Source organism: Cupressus sempervirens, chromosome 8 (genome assembly GCF_028749045.1).
Source record: "Cupressus sempervirens isolate cs-2001-9-10 chromosome 8, ASM2874904v1, whole genome shotgun sequence".
NCBI lineage: Eukaryota > Viridiplantae > Streptophyta > Pinopsida > Cupressales > Cupressaceae > Cupressus > Cupressus sempervirens.
This window is the reverse complement of record NC_143125.1, coordinates 162,356,292-162,375,091: the sequence shown is the minus strand read 5'-3', so window position 1 is coordinate 162,375,091 and position 18,800 is coordinate 162,356,292. Positions and strand designations below refer to the sequence as shown.

The 18,800-nt window shown below is 36.2% G+C and overlaps 1 protein-coding gene across 3 annotated transcripts in view; it reads left to right on the top strand.

The window, feature by feature from the left end:
• Positions 1 to 18,800, top strand: part of TOC64-III (translocon at the outer membrane of chloroplasts 64-III) — a 165,902-nt gene that overhangs the window by 118,288 nt on the left and 28,814 nt on the right. For all 3 annotated transcript variants that reach the window (XM_089797109.1, XM_089797111.1, XM_089797110.1), the window contains 3 exons: positions 4,077 to 4,251; positions 5,094 to 5,228; positions 5,526 to 5,726. In XM_089797109.1, the coding sequence (XP_089653235.1) occupies positions 4,077 to 4,251; positions 5,094 to 5,228; positions 5,526 to 5,726 (511 nt within the window). The remainder of the gene's footprint in view (positions 1 to 4,076; positions 4,252 to 5,093; positions 5,229 to 5,525; positions 5,727 to 18,800) is intronic.

Below are 18,800 nucleotides of genomic sequence, written 5' to 3'. Positions count from 1 at the left end.
TTAAAAGTTAAAAATGCATTGCTATATTCATGATGGTGACTGCCAGGAAATATGTACTGTTGAAAGTGTTGTAGAAACAACACAATGTTATAATAACAACTGCATTATTAGCCAAGTTATTCTTTGTGGGCCAATGTCTATAGTCAAGGATACAGTTAAAAGTATGCCCCCCTGTTCTATCTAGAAAAACTTGGCTATAGATCAAAAGGACAGAAGTTATAAGTATTCTTGCAATACTTAATTTTGCATGATATTGTTGTTTTTTTTTAATAACTTTAGAGTATGGTATCTAGAAGCTCCTGGTTCTGTGAAAAGCTAGACATCTACTCTAGGGCTGGTAAGATGCAGTTTTGAGAATCTTCCCATTCTCATTAAGGATGACAACTGATAATGTTTTTGTTTGCAATCTTTTGATCTATTCCCCAAAGTAATATGTATGCTTTTGCTTATGTGTGATTGAAAACACCATGCAATGGAAGTACTATAACGTAAACTTGAACTTAGGAAACTGTTTAACCAGCTGCCAAATTATGATGGATTATTTATTTGTTAAGATTTTGATTTTTGTTGGTTCTATCACTACGTGGGAGTATATTATTAATCAAATCATCATTTTGACCACAACTTACCATTAAAAGTTGTTTTGTTAAGATAAATTTGTTGATATTTATGAATAGTCATAAGGGAAGGTAAATCAAAAAGCTCGCAAAATCACCTCTCCTATATGTTAGTATGGAGGAGGATTTTTGAATTATTACCAAGAAAATCCACTACCTTTTGTTTCTCAACCTCTAGGCTCTTTTTCAATTGACAATTCTTTTTGTTACATGTTTTCCTTGTAAGTTCTTGATTTACAATTGTCAACAATTTACAATTTTCAATGTAAACACATTGCTTGTTCTGTTATTTCAAAAGTGACCTAAATATTGCAACTAAATTTGTGTTTGTGGGCCTTGCTTGATCACTTGGCTGCATAATGAGTGGGGAAGCAACCCTATAGGTATTGAATTTAGGATTATCATGAAAGTCACTCTTACCTTATTGCTAGACTATTAGTTGCTAGGAAATATATCCTAGATATATTTGTGATGTGTTTGTCCCTGTTATTGAGGTTGGAGTCGAAAATATATTGTTTAGGCAGTTAAATGTAATGGGGTCTCATGACAATTGCTTGTTATGCGTGGAAGGGTAGGATTACCCCCATAGTCCATGATAACACCAAAGTTCTAATCAATTATCATTGTCATGTACAACAATTGGAATGTGTTTTTTTTGAGTTTAAGAAGGAATCACCCAAAGAAATTTCATTAATGTCATAAATGACCAAAAGCAATTGTAAATTGACAAAAAAAAAGAAATAAAAATAAAAATGGGGCCCCTTCAATCTTGTTGAGGGTGTCAAACCCCATCCCATCTATAATTCTAGCCATGTGTAATGTGGGTAAATAGGGTTTGCTAGTCTTACATGCAAACCAGTACTGTTAGGCCTATTTCCCCATACATGTCTTGTTGGAAGGAGAATGATACACTTGGTTCAAGATGCTTGGGCAAAAGGTGAATTAGTGGTCTTTTATGATGGTTTGAAATATAAGTATGCAATTGTGGAAGATGAAGGCAAGATCTAGGGCAAAATTTGCTGAAACGATGATGTTCAGCATGAATGACAAAATGGAAAGATGACGACTGACTTGTAATATGCGTTCAACCAGAATTAGGGGGACAGGGCCGCCTCAGGTGACTCATTGTTGGGACACGGCCATGTGGGATGTCCTGCTTCTAGCAGTTTTAGATCCAACTACAGGAGTTCTACAACTTTTGTGATGCTTAGTTTCTACCTTTCTATGTGCATACACCACCATTTCTTGCACACAGAAAAGTGAGAAATTGATGGGTAGAAAGTGGTTTGCCTAGGTCAAACCCCAGTTTTGGAATTAACCCTGAAAACGAGATGTAATTGAAAGTGTGTTGTTATGTAGCAAAGTCTAGATCTCAAGAATGAATGCTTATACCTTCGTTGTCCTTCTATGTGTCAAAATGTTCATGAAGATGTTGATGTTGACTTTAGGAGATGCAGATCTTGGATGCCACCTTGAATGCATAGATCTGAAAATTATTTCTCGTTTTCAACAACTTGGATGCTTGATCTATTGCTCTTGAGGACTTCAGTGTATGTTTGAGAATGCAATTGAATGATTGTGTGTGGAGGCCAAAATGAGGAAGGGTTACTCGCTTTTACACTTCTACCAACCATTTTGGGGTTTTATTTTCAGAGTAAGCCAACACGGGCTTAAATTTATTGCTTGTGCAAGCTAATCGTTATATGATTTGAATTTAGGCCCGATTGTGGGGATGGCCGCCCAAGAGGACATGCTCTTTCTGATGTAGGCAAAAATAGTGACCTGGGATCTATAATGTAGAGAGGAAGCCATAATTAATATTGAAATTGAGTCGGATCAAGCATGTTGGGCATAGAAGGGCAGGAACATTAAGATGAGGTGTAGGTGAGCAAGAAATTGTATGCAGATACAATTTACGAGGCTACACCAAGTAATAGACCAATGATGAAGCATGATAATAAATCTACAAAATACATAACCGCTATTGCAAATATCTTCATTTAACAGTCAAAGCTACAATCAAGGATCATCTTGTTTCATAGAATGGACAACTTGTTTAGCATACAAGACTTGCCATAGGCAAAGTTGAGGAAACAGATTTGAAGCCCATATAAAGTACACCTTATACATCTATAAAGGTACACATCATGGGATGTGCTTAGATGTATGGGGTGCATTTTGCATGGCTGCATAGTCAGTTCCTAAAGTTTGCATGCTACAATCATTGCTGAATACTAGTTAAGTCCTTGTTGGGAAGAAATGCCTTTTTAACAATGGCAAAATGTTACCATCATGCCCTGAACATTCAACTTGTAGAGCGATCCTATCTATCATTTTCCTAGTTAAAGGCAAACTGGAAGACAACTTGTATTTTATATATACTGGGTCCTTATTGTTAATGAGCTTGACAATTAAACTTGCAATCCTTCTCTGGAATATAAATATTAGTCACTGAGACACAAGCAAATATCATGGCTAGATCATCATCTAGGACCTATCGTAGACACTAGTGTAGGATTTACCATTATATTGGGATGAATAGTAGGCTCCTTTGAGACAGACTTATATTTTTAGGTTTGATATTAATTTTGATTCCATAGATTTCATGATCCATGAGGTTCATATACGTTTGACATTCTTTACAATTTCAAACTTATATATCTGCCAATGTTGTTTCCCTGAGCTAAAAATTGAATTCTTTTTTATATTTTATCTACCAATGTTGTTTCCCTGAGCTAAAAATTGAATTCTTTTTTATATTTATGTGACTGATGTATGTTTGTGTATATAATCAAAGTAACTGCTATCTGATTAAATTATTATGTTTCTGAAGTTTTTTTAGAGGTTGTTTGAAACAAGTTTTGAATCCTTAAAAGTATATTTCATGGTTTTCTCAGTTTTCCGAGTCTGGAAACCAAGTCCTAGTCTGAGTCAGAAGTCAAGCTTGTGAAGTCCAAGGCAATTCTGCGTCTTGTAACATTTCAAAAAAAACAAAACCAAATGGTTTCTTTACAAAGAGGATACTAAGTTACTAACAAATAAGAAAAGGCACAAAAGTCAAGAATTCCCAAAATTGTGCCTGTATCTAGTGTATCTGATGCAAATTTGGGTATAAAAATGGTATACATAATAGATACTACAAAACTTTCTATATATAAATAATTCATAAGAGATAATTTTCTTTTGATTCCAGTATAAAAAAAATTTGGTATTGTGTTATTGTTATCTTTATATATAAATGTGTGTGCACGATATATATAGGCTTTATGTGGCCATTTCCATTTAATTTTCTGTGTTCTTTAACTCAACTTGTTGTAACTAGTGCAGCTGCATGAACTTTTCAACTTGGTTATTTGATTCATGTTTATTGATTTCACTCATGTTCTAAATCACTGTTCCTTTTAATTTTCTGGATGTCTGAATGTCCGTGATTCATTGATTAGAAGTTAAAATTTGCAGGTACGAGTTCAAAAAGAATCATGAAGAATGGATCAAATCGGTGAAGCCTGATTTTGGACCTGGCATATCTGGTCGTATACGTGCCGCTCTAGATATACACACAGATGATGAAAATATTGATCTTTCCTTGAGGGTTAGGGAAGAAGCACGTTTAGCTCTAAATTCTCTTTTAAAGGTATTTATGTTTCATAGCTACAAATTTGATTAATCATGCTTGCTACCATTTTATCAGAATGCACTTTTGTGTTTATGGAAGTTTAATTAGGTCATTAGATATGCAAAAATTACTACAGGAGGATGATTATGTGCAACATAAATGTGACTCTCTGCTCCGTGATAGTGACTTGAGTTTCAGCTCTACTGATTTCAATCAACATATCACATATATGCCTACCTATATGCACTTTTTGCTAGCATAGATATCCAGTCAGATATCCCATGCATGCATTTTTGTGATTTTTTCATAGCTACAAGATATGATTACTCATGCTTACTAGAATATATAAGACTGCACTTTTGTGCTATGGAAATCTGATTAGCTAATTAAGCAGGTGAATTTTACTTCTGTTGGTTTGAAGTTTGAATGCATGGGGAACATGCTTAATTGTCTGTAGCATAAATGTGACCGTCTGCTCACTGATAGTGACTGGATATTCAGCTCTTCTGATTGCAGTCAACCTTCACACATCACATTTATGCATATTATATGCAATTCTTGACGGCATCAATTTCCAGTCAGATATCCCATGCATGTATTTTTTATTGTTGTCCATGTGTTATCTGGCAGCAGATAGCAGGTGATATCCTTTACTGGTTTACTGCATGGATGAATTACCATCTTTAGCAATACAGCTCAATAAACTGATCATTTTTACAAGAGACAAATCTAGGCATTTCAGGGCATATCATGATAACATTGTTCTTTATTTGATTTGTGGAACAACTTTAAATTGTTTGGCTTCTAGTTGCAACTTTATGAAAAACAGTTCTCTGTTCTATTGTGTATCACATTCACAGGATGATGGAGTATTAGTTATTCCTACAACCGCAGATCCCCCTCCTAAGCTCAATATGAAAGTCAACTTCTTGGAGGACTTCCAAACGAGAGCTTTCACTCTGTTATGTATTGCTGGCATGTCTGGATGCTGTCAGGTATCATAAAAAATATTAAACATATTCTTGCTTTTTACTTTTTTTTTTTTTTTACACAAATCTTTAGTGTATTAAATAGTTCAGTAAAGATTATTCTAGGAGACAGCTGAGCTTCTTTATTTAAGAGTCGAATCAAATTATTTAGTAGATTCACTAATAAACTCTCATCCTTTGCTTGTTTTAAGTAATGAGCACAGATGGTGTTGGTTATTATCTTTCCGTGATTGAACACTGTGTATTATGTTGTGAGGAAAATATTTGCTACTAAATTGTGTTTGTATTTACCTAAATCGACAGGCAAGTATACCCTTAGGACAGCATGATAATTGTCCAGTGGCTGTGTCATTCATAGCAAGGCATGGTGGAGATAGGTTCCTTCTTGATACTGTAAGGGCTACATATTCTACTCTTCAGCAACAAGTAGAGACTAGCTCAAGTACACAGACAGCTAATTCAATGAGTGGAAAAACAGAAGCCGCAGAGATCGCTAAAGAAAAGGTATGATTGGAACGGGCCATTTTGTTACAGTAATGACAAATTCAGAAGAGAAAAATATACAAAGACTAGTCAGTATTTTGAGAATAAAATAAAATATAAGTCAATTATAAGATATCTCATCAAGGTTGTATATGTTGGGCACTGCTCTTACCTCATAAAAACATTACACCATGTAGTAACTCAATTGTAATCATAAGTTTACGTTAAGGTAATTTTTGCCATTTTCCTAAGCTAATTGTCTCTTCATTAACTTTTATTTCTTTTAGTTTTTTGATTAAATGCACCTATTGTGTGGGGTACCTGCACCTTTGTAATTTCTGCACATTGTTCAACTCATACCATGTTAGATTTCCGGAGAACTGTTTTCTTATAAGCTATATCATTTCAATTTCAATCAACTTTTAAACATTGCTTGAGAACTTTGATCTTTTGATTCATGTCTGAGCTTTAGTGGCTCTACATGAACTATTTCTAGTCTTTATTTAAGTTGTCTTTTTAATTTGCACAATAGCCTGTGATATATTGTATATCAAACTGGTCTGTCAACTTTTTATTTATACCTTTCATCATCTATCTCTTTTAAGTTTTGGTATCTGTTAATCTGCAGTTGTGCCATACATAATTGACTCGATTGTTTTTGTGGTGGCTAGTATTAGTGAAGTTTATAAGTTTTCAAAAATCTTCTGACATAGTGATATTCTCTTGAATGATTCTCACTGTGATTCACTTATGCATTGATTAGGTCTAACTTGTAAGTTGTCAAGTTGTTTTTGATTTGTAGTTAACTCTTTCACATTTGCTTGGAATATTTTTGTTCTGTTGTGCATGTGTGTTGGGAGCACAAAATTCGGTTAGTTATAAATGACTAGCAAGTTAGATTCAGCATTTCCTTTGCTTGATATATGCTATCTCTTAGTATATTGCATCCATTGTTCTATGGTTCTTCACTTAGTTATCAGGAAACTCGAATATAAAAAAAGTACCCCATTCCCACAGTTTCTGAGGACTAGATTTATATGTAGCATAGAGGAACTCTTATTCATGTATTTGTTTAGTACAATTGTAATTTGAAGTGTATTCCCCGAATGTTCCTCTTCATCTAGGACCTTTTCATTATTTGGTTTAGATTATCTGCTCTTATGTACATTGTATAGAAAATCGTTCTTTTCATTCTGTCTGTCACACATTGACCAACACAGGTTTTGCACATTTTTGCAATTTCTTGTGCTGTTTGAAGCGTAGAGATATGCTGTTATATTTTTTCGTTGGACACCGTTATCTTTTGCAGAGCTTTTATTTTATATAGCTTTTGGTTGACTTGCTCCATTATTAATACCTTGGCTGCAACTCTTAGCAAACGTACCATACTAATTTAATTCCTAAAATATTTAGCCTGATGCATATTTACACTGTCATGTGACCAAAGTTTGTATATTTTTACTACAAACTGGTATTTATAATTTTATTGTATCCCATAATGATCAGTTTCTATATTTCAGAATTTCTATAGTTTCTCATTTTCACCTTGAACCCGTGTGGTGCATTCTTACCTCATTTTGTCAATTCTTCTTGTCTGTGTTTATTTGTGCCTTTCTTCCTAATGGAATGTCCTGCTCCTCATCTTTTTCTTTAGCCTACTATGTTGTTCTTTTATGTACTGCAGTATTTATTTTCTTGTAATTTTCTCTCTTGTGAATTCTTTCTATTTGTGTGTGGATGGTGACTTTTGTCTACTTGTGAGTGTAAAACATGTTCAAATTTGTCAGTGTAGTGGATTGGACAATTTTCTGCAGTTTTCATTTATTTGTTTATTTGAAATTACCAGTCTGTTTGTGTCAAGACAATCTGTATCATTCTCTTCTCAATGGCTAGAGAAATGAATCAATTTTCATCAAGTTTTTCAATTAAAAGCTCTTTCCCAAATTGCTTAAATTCACATGGATCTGTTAGACCTTGGTGTGCCATGCTTGCCAATTCATCAGGATTTCAATTAATAGATTTTTCCCAAAACACTGAAATTCACATGGATCTGTTAGACCTCAGTGTGCCATGCTTGCCAATCCAATCCAATCCAAGTGAAGCCAAGGGCTTCTATTAAGCATATTGTGGAGATTAGTATTGCAATTTTTTAATATTCCCATTCAATCCCTATATAAAGTCAACCAATGTCATGCCCCAAAACTGATCTTAGAAGAGCACGAGCGAAATCATGAGAATTGTCTCATGAACAATCTCTAAGCAAAATGAACAAGAAATATAGTAATTGTCCAAGGAATGGCAATCCTAGGACATTTCTTATCTTAACTTAGTTTGTAATAAAATTGCTGTCCAAGAGAAGAATGAAACGAGTTTATCTAAGGCAGGAGGTCATCTCATACTCACTGCTATCCAAGAAGAAGATAAGCATATCAATCAACACATTTGCATTAAATTTTTAAAACGTAAGATTTTAGTTGTTAAGGAATAGAATTAACAGTTCAGATGGATTAGTTAATCACATTATTAAGTTAGATATGTGATTAATGTTGTCGGTAAAGTTATAAAATAGGCGATAGGTAGACTAGTATCTGAATGGGCGCGACGGTTGAGTCACCCCTTCGGAATGGTATATGTATACCGTCTGGAATGGACTTTGGATCAAGGTTGTAATCATCATTGTAAGCACTATGTAATCGCTTCAGCATATATGCGAATAATAAAAGGAGTACTGCTGTTACATGTTCTTGCCTATTGTCTGTATGTATTAATCTATTTACCCCATACGGTAAACAATTAAGGGACATGCTAGAAGAGATACAACTCCTCTATGCGCATTTTTTGGCTACTAAAGGAGGTTCTAGTTGCACCAAGGGGGCATGGAAATTTGTTTTGTATACTTATTCTATTGTGGCAGCACTCAAGAGGCCTTAGACAGATGAGTAAGAGTGGGTATCAACCTGCCCCATTATAGATTGAAGGATGCATAAGCACAAAGTTAATATTTAGGCACAACAGTGAGCCATATTGGTTCTTATAGTCAACAGTGAGCCATATCAGTCTTACAGTCAACAGTGAGCCTGATGCAAATTTCACAACATATTTCATCAATCTAGAAATTTTGAAACAGAGTATGGGCATTCATTGAATGCGTAGGATATCCAATCAAATGCTCCAGAGATTGTTTACCATACAAGGTAAAGAAACTTAACACATGTAGTATAGCACGATACAACACAGAACAAATACTTTATTCATATATGCACTCAATGATTACAATCTGAATACAATGATTACAATGATGATCCAAAGTCCATCTCGGATGGTGTACATATAGCTTCCCGAAGGGGTGACTCAAGTGTCATGCGCCTGTTCAGATACTATTCGACCTGTCAGCTACAATATAGATTTTACCGACAACATCATCCCCCCCAAGAGAAAAGTCGTCTCCAGACGACAATACAACAAAACTCAAAATAACAAAATACATCAATGCATAAATACTAAACAGAGGGATGTGTCCCTGGCGTAGTGGCCGTCAGTGGCCTCAACTCATTCAGCTCTGCTCGTAGCTTTGTAAACTTGCTCTTTCCTAACATTTAGTTCTGCTTTCGCTTCCATCTGAAGCTCTAGAGCTGATTGCATCATCTCTGCAATTTCTCCCACCTCTTTCTCCCCGGCAATGGCACCAAATGTTTACCGTACAGGGTAAAGAAACTTAGCACATGTAGTATAGCACGATACAACACAGAATAGATACTTTATTCATATATGCACTCAATGATTACAATCCGAATACAATGATTACAATGATGATCCAAAGTCCATCTCGGATGGTTTACATATACCTTCTCGAAGGGGTGACTCAAGCATCACGCGCCCATTCGGATAATATTCTACCCGTTGGCTACAATATAGATTTTACCGACAACAGAGATACAAGTGCTTTCAACGACATGCATAGTGTCTTGGAAGGCTTGAAGAAATTTTGTCTCAACGGACTACCATTGTAGTGAAATAAATGTAGAGGGAGGTTGAAAAGGATGGTTATGATACTAAAGGAGGTTCTAGTTGCACCAAGGGGGCATGGAAATTTGTTTTGTATACTTATTTTATTGTGGCAGCACTCAAGAGGCCTTAGACAAATGAGTAACAATGGGTATCAACCTGCCCCATTACAGATTGAAGGATGCATAAGCACAAAGTTAATATTTAGGCACAACAGTGAGCCATATTGGTTCTTATAGTCAACATTGAGCCATATCAGTCTTACTGTCAACAGTGAGCCTAATGCAAATTTCACAACATATTTCATCAATCTGGAAATTTTGAAATAGAGTATGGGCATTCATTGAATGCATAGGATATCCAATCAAATGCTCTAGAGATTGTTTACCGTACAAGGTAAAGAAACTTAACACATGTAGTATAGCACGATACAACACAGAACAAATACTTTGTTCATATATGCACTCAATGATTACAATCCGAATACAATGATTACAATGATGATCCAAAGTCCATCTTGGATGGTGTACATATAGCTTCTCGAAGGGGTGACTCAAGCGTCACGCGCCCGTTCAGATACTATTCGACCCGTCGGCTACAATATAAATTTTACCGACAACATCATCCCCCCCAAGAGAAAAGTCGTCTCCGGACGGCAATACAATAGAACTCAAAATAACAAAATACATCAATGCATAAATACTAAATAGAGGGATGTGTCCCAGGCGTAGTGGCTGTCCATGCCCTCAACTTGTTCAGCTCTGCCTGTAGCTTGTAAATTTGCTCTTTCCTAACATTTAGTTCTACTTCTGCTTCCATCTGAAGCTCTAGAGCTGATTGCATCATCTCTGCAATTTGTCCCAACTCTTTATCCCTGGCAACGGCGCCAAATGTTCACCGTACAGGGTAAAGAAACTTAGCACATGTAGTATAGCACGATACAACACATAATAGATACTTTATTCATATATGCACTCAATGATTACAATCCGAATACAATGATTACAATGATGATCCAAAGTCCATCTCGGACGGTGTACATATACCTTCTCGAAGGCGTGACTCAAGTGTCACGCGCCCATTTGGATACTATTATACCTGTCGGCTACAATATAGATTTTATCGACAACAGAAATACAAGTTCCTTCAACGACATGCATGGTGTCTTGGAAGGCTTGAAGAAATGTTGTCTCAACGGACGACCATTGCAGTGAAATAAATGTAGAGGGAGCTTGAAAAGGACGGTTATGATAGTAAAACTGCTAATGATAAAACCAAGCCAAGTTTTGGGAGGACCTCCAACAATTCACTAGTGTAGCAGGTGGCATACGAGGAAGCACTATTTTTGATGAGTATATGTTTTACTTTTGTTGTGATTCAGAAGATTAATTTTACAATCACTAGGCAGATAGGACTATTGTTGACGACCCTGATTTGGGGTGTAGTCAAATATAGTTCCTAAGTCATGGCATGCAATTTTGGCTTCTTAATCAAGGTAGGGAAAGGCACTTATCTGGCTTTCAAGAGCCTTGTTTTCAAATTTTATTATCTATCAATATATATAGGCTTCTTGCCTTTGGTTTAACAAAGCATTGTCAAGACACAACATCGAGGATTAGAGCAAGAGTATAAATATCTAGTCACAAACAGCTATCTGATTGAGGCATAGCCTCTCATACACTGAACACATGATCATAAAGTCATATGTAGAAACTGAAATAGTGATTGCTTATTCTTATCAATATTTCATGTTCAAACTGGTAATAATATCAAACTTAATTATTCCAAACAGAACTTCAGCATTCATATAAGAAGCATGACATTGATAGAAATTTCATTTTCCCTTACTATTCGTATATAAGTGATCAATAGTCAAACTACTATTTAAGTTGGAACTGTTTCTTCAAGTAAATCAAAGGCGATATAATAGATTTCTATACTGGTCCTGTGCCATAGTTGATATCCGCATCTATCAGATTGAAGGCAAAATCTAAGTGGCTCTACAAGGGACATTGCAACTCATCAGCTAATCGTCATGTGATTCTTGGGCATGAGTAATGGCCAACAGTTCAATTTTTTTTCAATGTGAATCAAGTTGATGTTGACAATTTATTGTGGGCATTCAATGTCTTCATGGTCTCCAATTCCACCCCATTTGCGCGATGATTGCATTTTTTTGTTCTTGTTCTAGTAGTCTCAAAGTGTCTTCATTTGTTGCACTATCAACGTTGTATGACTGGATGTCCTTTTGCATTGTATTGTATTTGTTTCCACCCCCTTTGATTGTGATAACCACTAAGAGAGGCATTTTGTGGCTTTGATGGAGTGGACTTCTTTCTTCGAATAAAGAGTACTTGTGTACTCCTAGTCGTCAAAGTGTTTGGGAATTCCTTTATTGAATGACCCATAATCTGACAAACCTCACAAACTTATTTCTTGGATGGTAACCTTTTGTATCCTTTAGTTCACCATGGATCATTTATTTCTTTGTTGATTATTTCAACACCTTCAGTTCTTTCATCATTTAGAGCACATCCTTGTAGCTCTTATATTAGTCCTCATTTATTGTCAGCATTGTCATCTTAACTCCAATCTTCCTTCAATTGTTTTACCATCCAAGGCCATTTTATCTTTGCCTTCTATGACTATTGCTTAATTGTAGGCTTCTAAGTTGGAAGAGGCTGACGCTTCATTTTTTTCCTTAATGACAGGAGCTTTGACCTTTGATGATTCATCAATTCTTGATATGATCGACTGGTTCTTTTTTGAGTTTTATATAATTGCTGAAGTCTATGGTTACAAGGTTGTATCTTTTGATGCTTCCCTTGTTTTGTATTTTAAATTTTTGCTGGTATCTCATTATCACCATGAATTGACTTAAATTCTTCTTGGAATATCATTTCTTTTCTTTCCCATGCATTTTGGGAGGCTTGATCAATTACTATTTACTAGTCAATAGCTATACCTCACAAGATGATTTGAGATCATAGCAGAATTGATTTATCATCTTGCCCATTTACAGTCCAAATTGTTTCACAAGTCTAATAGTGTTGTATAAGATCCTTCAAATTATGAGATTTTTTGCCTCTATACTTTCATACTTACTTGGGGAGCCACCATCTTTATTTCCTGATGCAACCTTAGCGATTGAAATTTGGTTGGCCAGTGCTAATTCATTTGGTCCGGTGTGTCCGTTACACTCTTGTATGTTCTGATTGTACCTCAATGTTGTCCATGCTCAATTTTCCCTCAAAATCTTTCTTGTTGTCTCTTTGTCTTGAAGTTTATGCTTGGCTCTACTTTGAGCAGTAGTTGTTCAACACATCAAATGTTAATTTTGTAAGATTTTGGTAATGACCTTGTGGACTCTCTTTCTCCTCTTTCCTATGGTGGTGGTTGTATGATTATTTTTCTATTTGATCGACATAGTCCACATATGCTTCATCTTGTAGCGGTAGGTGCCTTGCTATTTCTTCTCATGCTGCCTTTATTTATTTTCTTGTCATGAAAGTGTTTTAATCCTTGTCAACTACGACTTTGAGTGACACCTTGACTCTCACTTCATTTTTGTGAAGGGCTCTGACCTGGGAATAGCATAGCTGCATTTTCTTAAGTGTTTCTTATTATCTTCTTCATCCCTTTTTCTCTATGATCCGTGAAGATCGGTTGGTGGTCTCTTGCTCTCAACACCTTGTGGTCTTCTCTCACCTTAAGTAAGGTCCAAGTGCACGAATCTCTTACATTTAACCTGATTTCTTTTAAGGCAATGACAACAAATGTTTTCTATTTTAGAGGATGAATACATTTGTAACACCTAGCCAAGGAACTCCGGAGGACAAGATATAAATGCTAATGAACATGATAATTTTTTTTTGAAACAAAAATGATGATTTTACTTAACATAATGATACACACGATGAACATTTTATTATCATGCATAAGTGCTAAACATTAAAACATTACACTACATCCACTAAAGTTTCTCAATATCACTAATAAGCAACCAAGAATCACATGATCTAATTAAACAAATCATATTGGGATAATGCACTAGTGAAATCATCATTAATCTATGCTCTCTATAAACCTCAAGTCCATGTGTTCATGAACATAATGATAGTCAACTTCGACCTGACTAGCTTTGGATATTATAGTTCAATGACTCAACTACATGGTATAGTTACATTTATATTCTTCTCAATAAAAGGTATACATTCAACACCATTGTGTTATCATAATATGATTCAAATGTACAATAATAATTAGTGTTACTTGGGTGTGTGCACTTGGGGTAAAACCTTGACGCATTGGGTGTGGGTATGTCGCGCACTGCTAATGCTGCCAGAGCAGCGCCCCACTCAATGGGTGCATAGGTGTTGGCACAGATGTACGCTGGTTGCTTCCAGGTGATGCATGGGGTGGGTCCAACACCCATGTTGAAAAGTCAAATTTTTATAGTTTTTTATATCATCTTACCCTAGTACTGGGTGCGGGTATGTCGCGCACCGCCAACGCTGCCGGAGCAATGCCCCACTCAATGGGTGCATAGGTGCTGGCACAGATGCACGCTGGTTGCTTCCAGGTGATGCATGGGGTGGGTCCAACGCCCATGTTGAAAAGTCAATTTTTTATAGTTTTTTATATTATCTTACCCTAGTACTTTTAGTGACAAGGACTTCGGTTTAGGGGATGATTAGAGAGTTGCCACTCTTGCATTCTCATTATTGACATTTTGTAGATTGTACCCACTTTGATATGACCATGATACATTATCTCATTTCACTGTTTCATGCTACTCTGCTCATTGTAATCATGCGCATCTTGATCTTATGATATATCGGATATCCTATTTATAATCTAAACAATGAATATTGAATCTTTCATCTTTGTCATTTGATACTTTATAGTCAATGGTTGACTTACATGCTACTATGTATGATTTATATTTTTTATTTATCATTATCATTATGTTTAAAACTTAAATGTTATTAATGTTATAACTTACTATGAGCATGTTACTGTAAGAATTTGGTATAGCTTTGATACCATGTAAGAATTTGCCTTGGGACGAAATCACCCAAGATCAAGGAACTCAAGCACAAGCACAGAATGGACCAAAGTATGATTAGAATAACAATATCAAAATGAATTGATGTAATTGCATGTACATACACACTAGGAGTGCCTGAATATAAAGGCCTCTGGAATGCTTCTAGAATATCTAGGAGTTAGCAATATGATAAGTCTCACAACTAAGCACATGTCCACCAAGTGTGGATTATCCTCCATTAAGCACAGGAGTTAATGCGATGACGAGAGGATAAGCTTACAAAGGTGTGTCACGTAAAATTATGTTGTAGACATCATGTGCTTAATTAAGAGTGTGAATAACTGTGTTGTCAACATGACAACTCATATGAGTACGCAAACTCCTAAGTGTCAACCTAATAAATAATAAAATAATGCATTGACCTAAGTGAACTTAAGTAAAGTGTAAATTGTGAATACTTATTTACACCAACAGTTACTAAGTTCAATGGTCATTGGTTATGAAGTTTGAAGTTTGAAGTTTGAACTTATGGTTTGTGAACCACATTTCAATTTTCTATATTCATTTTTCAACTATATTTGGTATGTTATATTGAAGTATCATTTCATTATAACATTTCAAGTCATATATGTATACTACGCAACCTCCCCCCTTCCTACCCCTCCACACCCCCATTGTCGCATCGCCGTTGTCCCCTCGCCATCCCTAAATTGAGGCCCTTTTCTTTCCCACTGTCAACACTCGTCCTGATGCCTCCTTGCACCTCTGCCCTGGTGTAACACTGAGAATAATCATCTGTCCACTTAGAGCATGAAGTTGCAATAAAGAATCAAGGAAGACATAAAATTCATCCAATATGCTTGTGGACACATCAATGAAACTCGAAGGAGAAATACCAGCCAACTTTGTGGAACCCTAAGGCTTGCGCCACCAAGCTAGGGGTAGATACAAGGTGCCACAGTTTACAAATACACACAAGATAAGGCTACAACAAAAAATAGGATTATCAACGAATGCCATAGCATAAAATAGAGATTACACAATTGATACATATGAGATACCAAAGGAAAATCACAAGGCTAATTGAGTGAATTCTAAAACACATGTTGGAGAGTGTCATCGCATAGTTCCTCACTATCCTTGGTTACCTTGGCTCCTAGGTGAGAACTCACGTGGAACCCTATATCCTTTCATGGGGACAAGGAAGTTGATTTGTTAGCTCAATGCCACACAAGCGGCTTGGTCTTCTCTAATTGATCCATGGTCCACATAGGTTTCTCATGGCCATGGGCAAGGAAACATAGTAATCTTGATTAATGTGTTATGCCAGCCATGTTCATATATTATGTTATCATTTGATTACAACTCCACAATGGGTTACTCTAGAAGCCACTTAGGGACGTAAACTCAATTGCAGAGACACTCTCCTTGCATTGCTCCTAGAAAACTCTCGTCAACAAAACCAAAATCGAAAGAACATAAAACATCAATAGGATCCACATATGTCTAACATATTAAGGACATCAACATCAATTCATATAAGCATCATGAGGCACATCTCTCGAGAACCCCTCTAGTTTCCAAAACTTATATCAAATGTACCATATCTCATTTCAACACAATTCTAAGCTCGTAATAGTAAATGGATCCGCTTTTATAGATACGAAAGGTCACCATTAATACATTGATATACAATAATGCTTCACATACCAATGCCAAAACTCAATATTGTGATGAAGATATCAAATGCATAAAACAATGAAACCCCACAAGACAACATACCTCATCAAAAATAAATAACACAATAGCAACTTATGTCTTTGGTTAGTATAACAAAATCTCAAACACCTCTACCATCACATCGAGAAAGCCGCATCTATAATAAAATAAATCGACGTCACAAATCTTTAAAAAAATTGCATATTCAACATAGATAAATAATAAACATATCATTAATGTATTTAACAACAATTGAACACCATGTTAAGTTACAAGCCCAACTTAGTCAAATGAATGAACACTTACAAACTGCATTTCATTTTATTATTATTATTTTTAAAATGCATTCAAAGCCACATCTTTATCCTACCATAGACTAAATAAACAGATAAAACAAACAATTTTTTATTATCTAAACGTCCATTCTAGTTACCTAGGCTAGAGGCACTGTGCAACATAAGGAAACTTAAAAGTGTCAAACTCCAAGAAACATAACTAAACAACTTAGAGATAAGGGAACACTTCTAAACAACATTTTAACTCACCAATTATTTTATGTCATGCCCAAAAATTGGGGCAAAAACACAACAAATTTTCTTTTATAAAGGTAATAACAACTATGCTAACACCTACTAGGATAGAATACATTGCGGAAAGATGTCAACGTGATACAGTTAGCTTTCGAGTCACAAGGTTTAGGTAGCAATTTAATTTTGATTACGTTACATGAGGATGCAGAGTCAATATTCAAACTATTACGAGGTAAATACTTGCTTATTAATAACAGAGACCGAAAGGTCAATTTATACAAAAGGAAGAGACAATGTTTCCTTAGGAAACGATCGTAAAGAATAGAAACATTCTATTCCAGAGAAAGCAAAAAACGAAAGCAAACTAAAGCTAAAGATATTTACAAGATAACCATTAACTAATAATAGACGTCTTATCTATTATTGTAATACCCTCCCTTAATGGTTAATCTATCTAACACACCAAGCTGTCCTCTGAATTTGACAAACTTATCAGGACCAAGAGGCTTGGTGAGAATGTCTACAGTCTGATCTGAGGTAGGAACATACTGCAGATCTATAGTCTCGTCTTCAACCAGCTGTCGTATGTAATGACAATGAACATCCACATGCTTGGTTCGTTCATGGAAGACTGGATTCCGTGCTAACTTGATAACGCCTTCGTTATCAACAAATAGAGTAGTCGGTCCTGCTGGTGACATCTGCATATCCCCAAGCATCCGACGAAGCCAGACAGCTTCACATCCTGCCTTAACAGTCCCTCTATATTCAGCCTCTGTAGAAGAGAGAGAAACTGCGTGCTGCTTCTTGCTGGTCCATGTGACTGCACCGGATCCCAAACTGAACACATATCCAGATGTTGACTTTTTATCATCAACAGAGCCTGCCCAATCTGAATCTGTGAACCCACTGAGTTTAGGATTAGAACTCCGAGAATACAGAAGTCCATAATCATAAGTGCCCTTCACATAACGAAGCACACGCTTTGCTGCCATCCAATGATCAGCCTTAGGAGCTGTCATAAAGCGTGAAATATAGCTGACTGCGAAGCTGATATCAGGCCTAGTAGCAGATAGGTAGATGAGGCTGCCTACTAGTTGCCTATACGTAGTATCATCAACGGAAGGAGAATTAGACTTGGCTGATAACTTGAGACCTTTCTCCATAGGTGTAGATGCAGGTTTGCAATCCTGCATTCGGAATTTGTCTAACAAGGCTTTGGCATATTTGGACTGAGAGATGAATATACCAGAAGACTGTTGCCAAACTTCAACACCTAAGCAATAATGCATGAGCCCAAGGTCAGTCATATCAAAAGACTGGCATAAGTGTTGTTTGATTCCCTGAATCAAAGATGCCGAACTGCCAGTGATGATCAGATCATCCACATAGATAACCAGAAGGATGATGTCACTGTCAGTAGTCTTGATGTACAGATTTGAGTCTGAAGAACTCCTCTTGAAGCCTTGATCACTGAGGTACGTATCAATCTTGATGTACCATGCCCGAGGGGCCTGCTTCAAACCATAGAGAGCTTTTACCAATCTAAGAACCTGATGGTCTTTACTAGCAACCTTGAAACCAGGAGGCTGCGTCATGTAGACCTCTTCATGGAGATCACCATTCAAGAAAGCACTCTTTACGTCCATCTGATGGACCTTCCAGCCAAACTGTGCTGCCATGGCTAAGGCTAATCTGATGGTGCTCATCTTTGCAGTAGGAGCAAAGGTCTCCTCATAATCAATGCCCTGACGCTGAGAAAAGCCCTTTGCCACTAAACGAGCTTTGTAC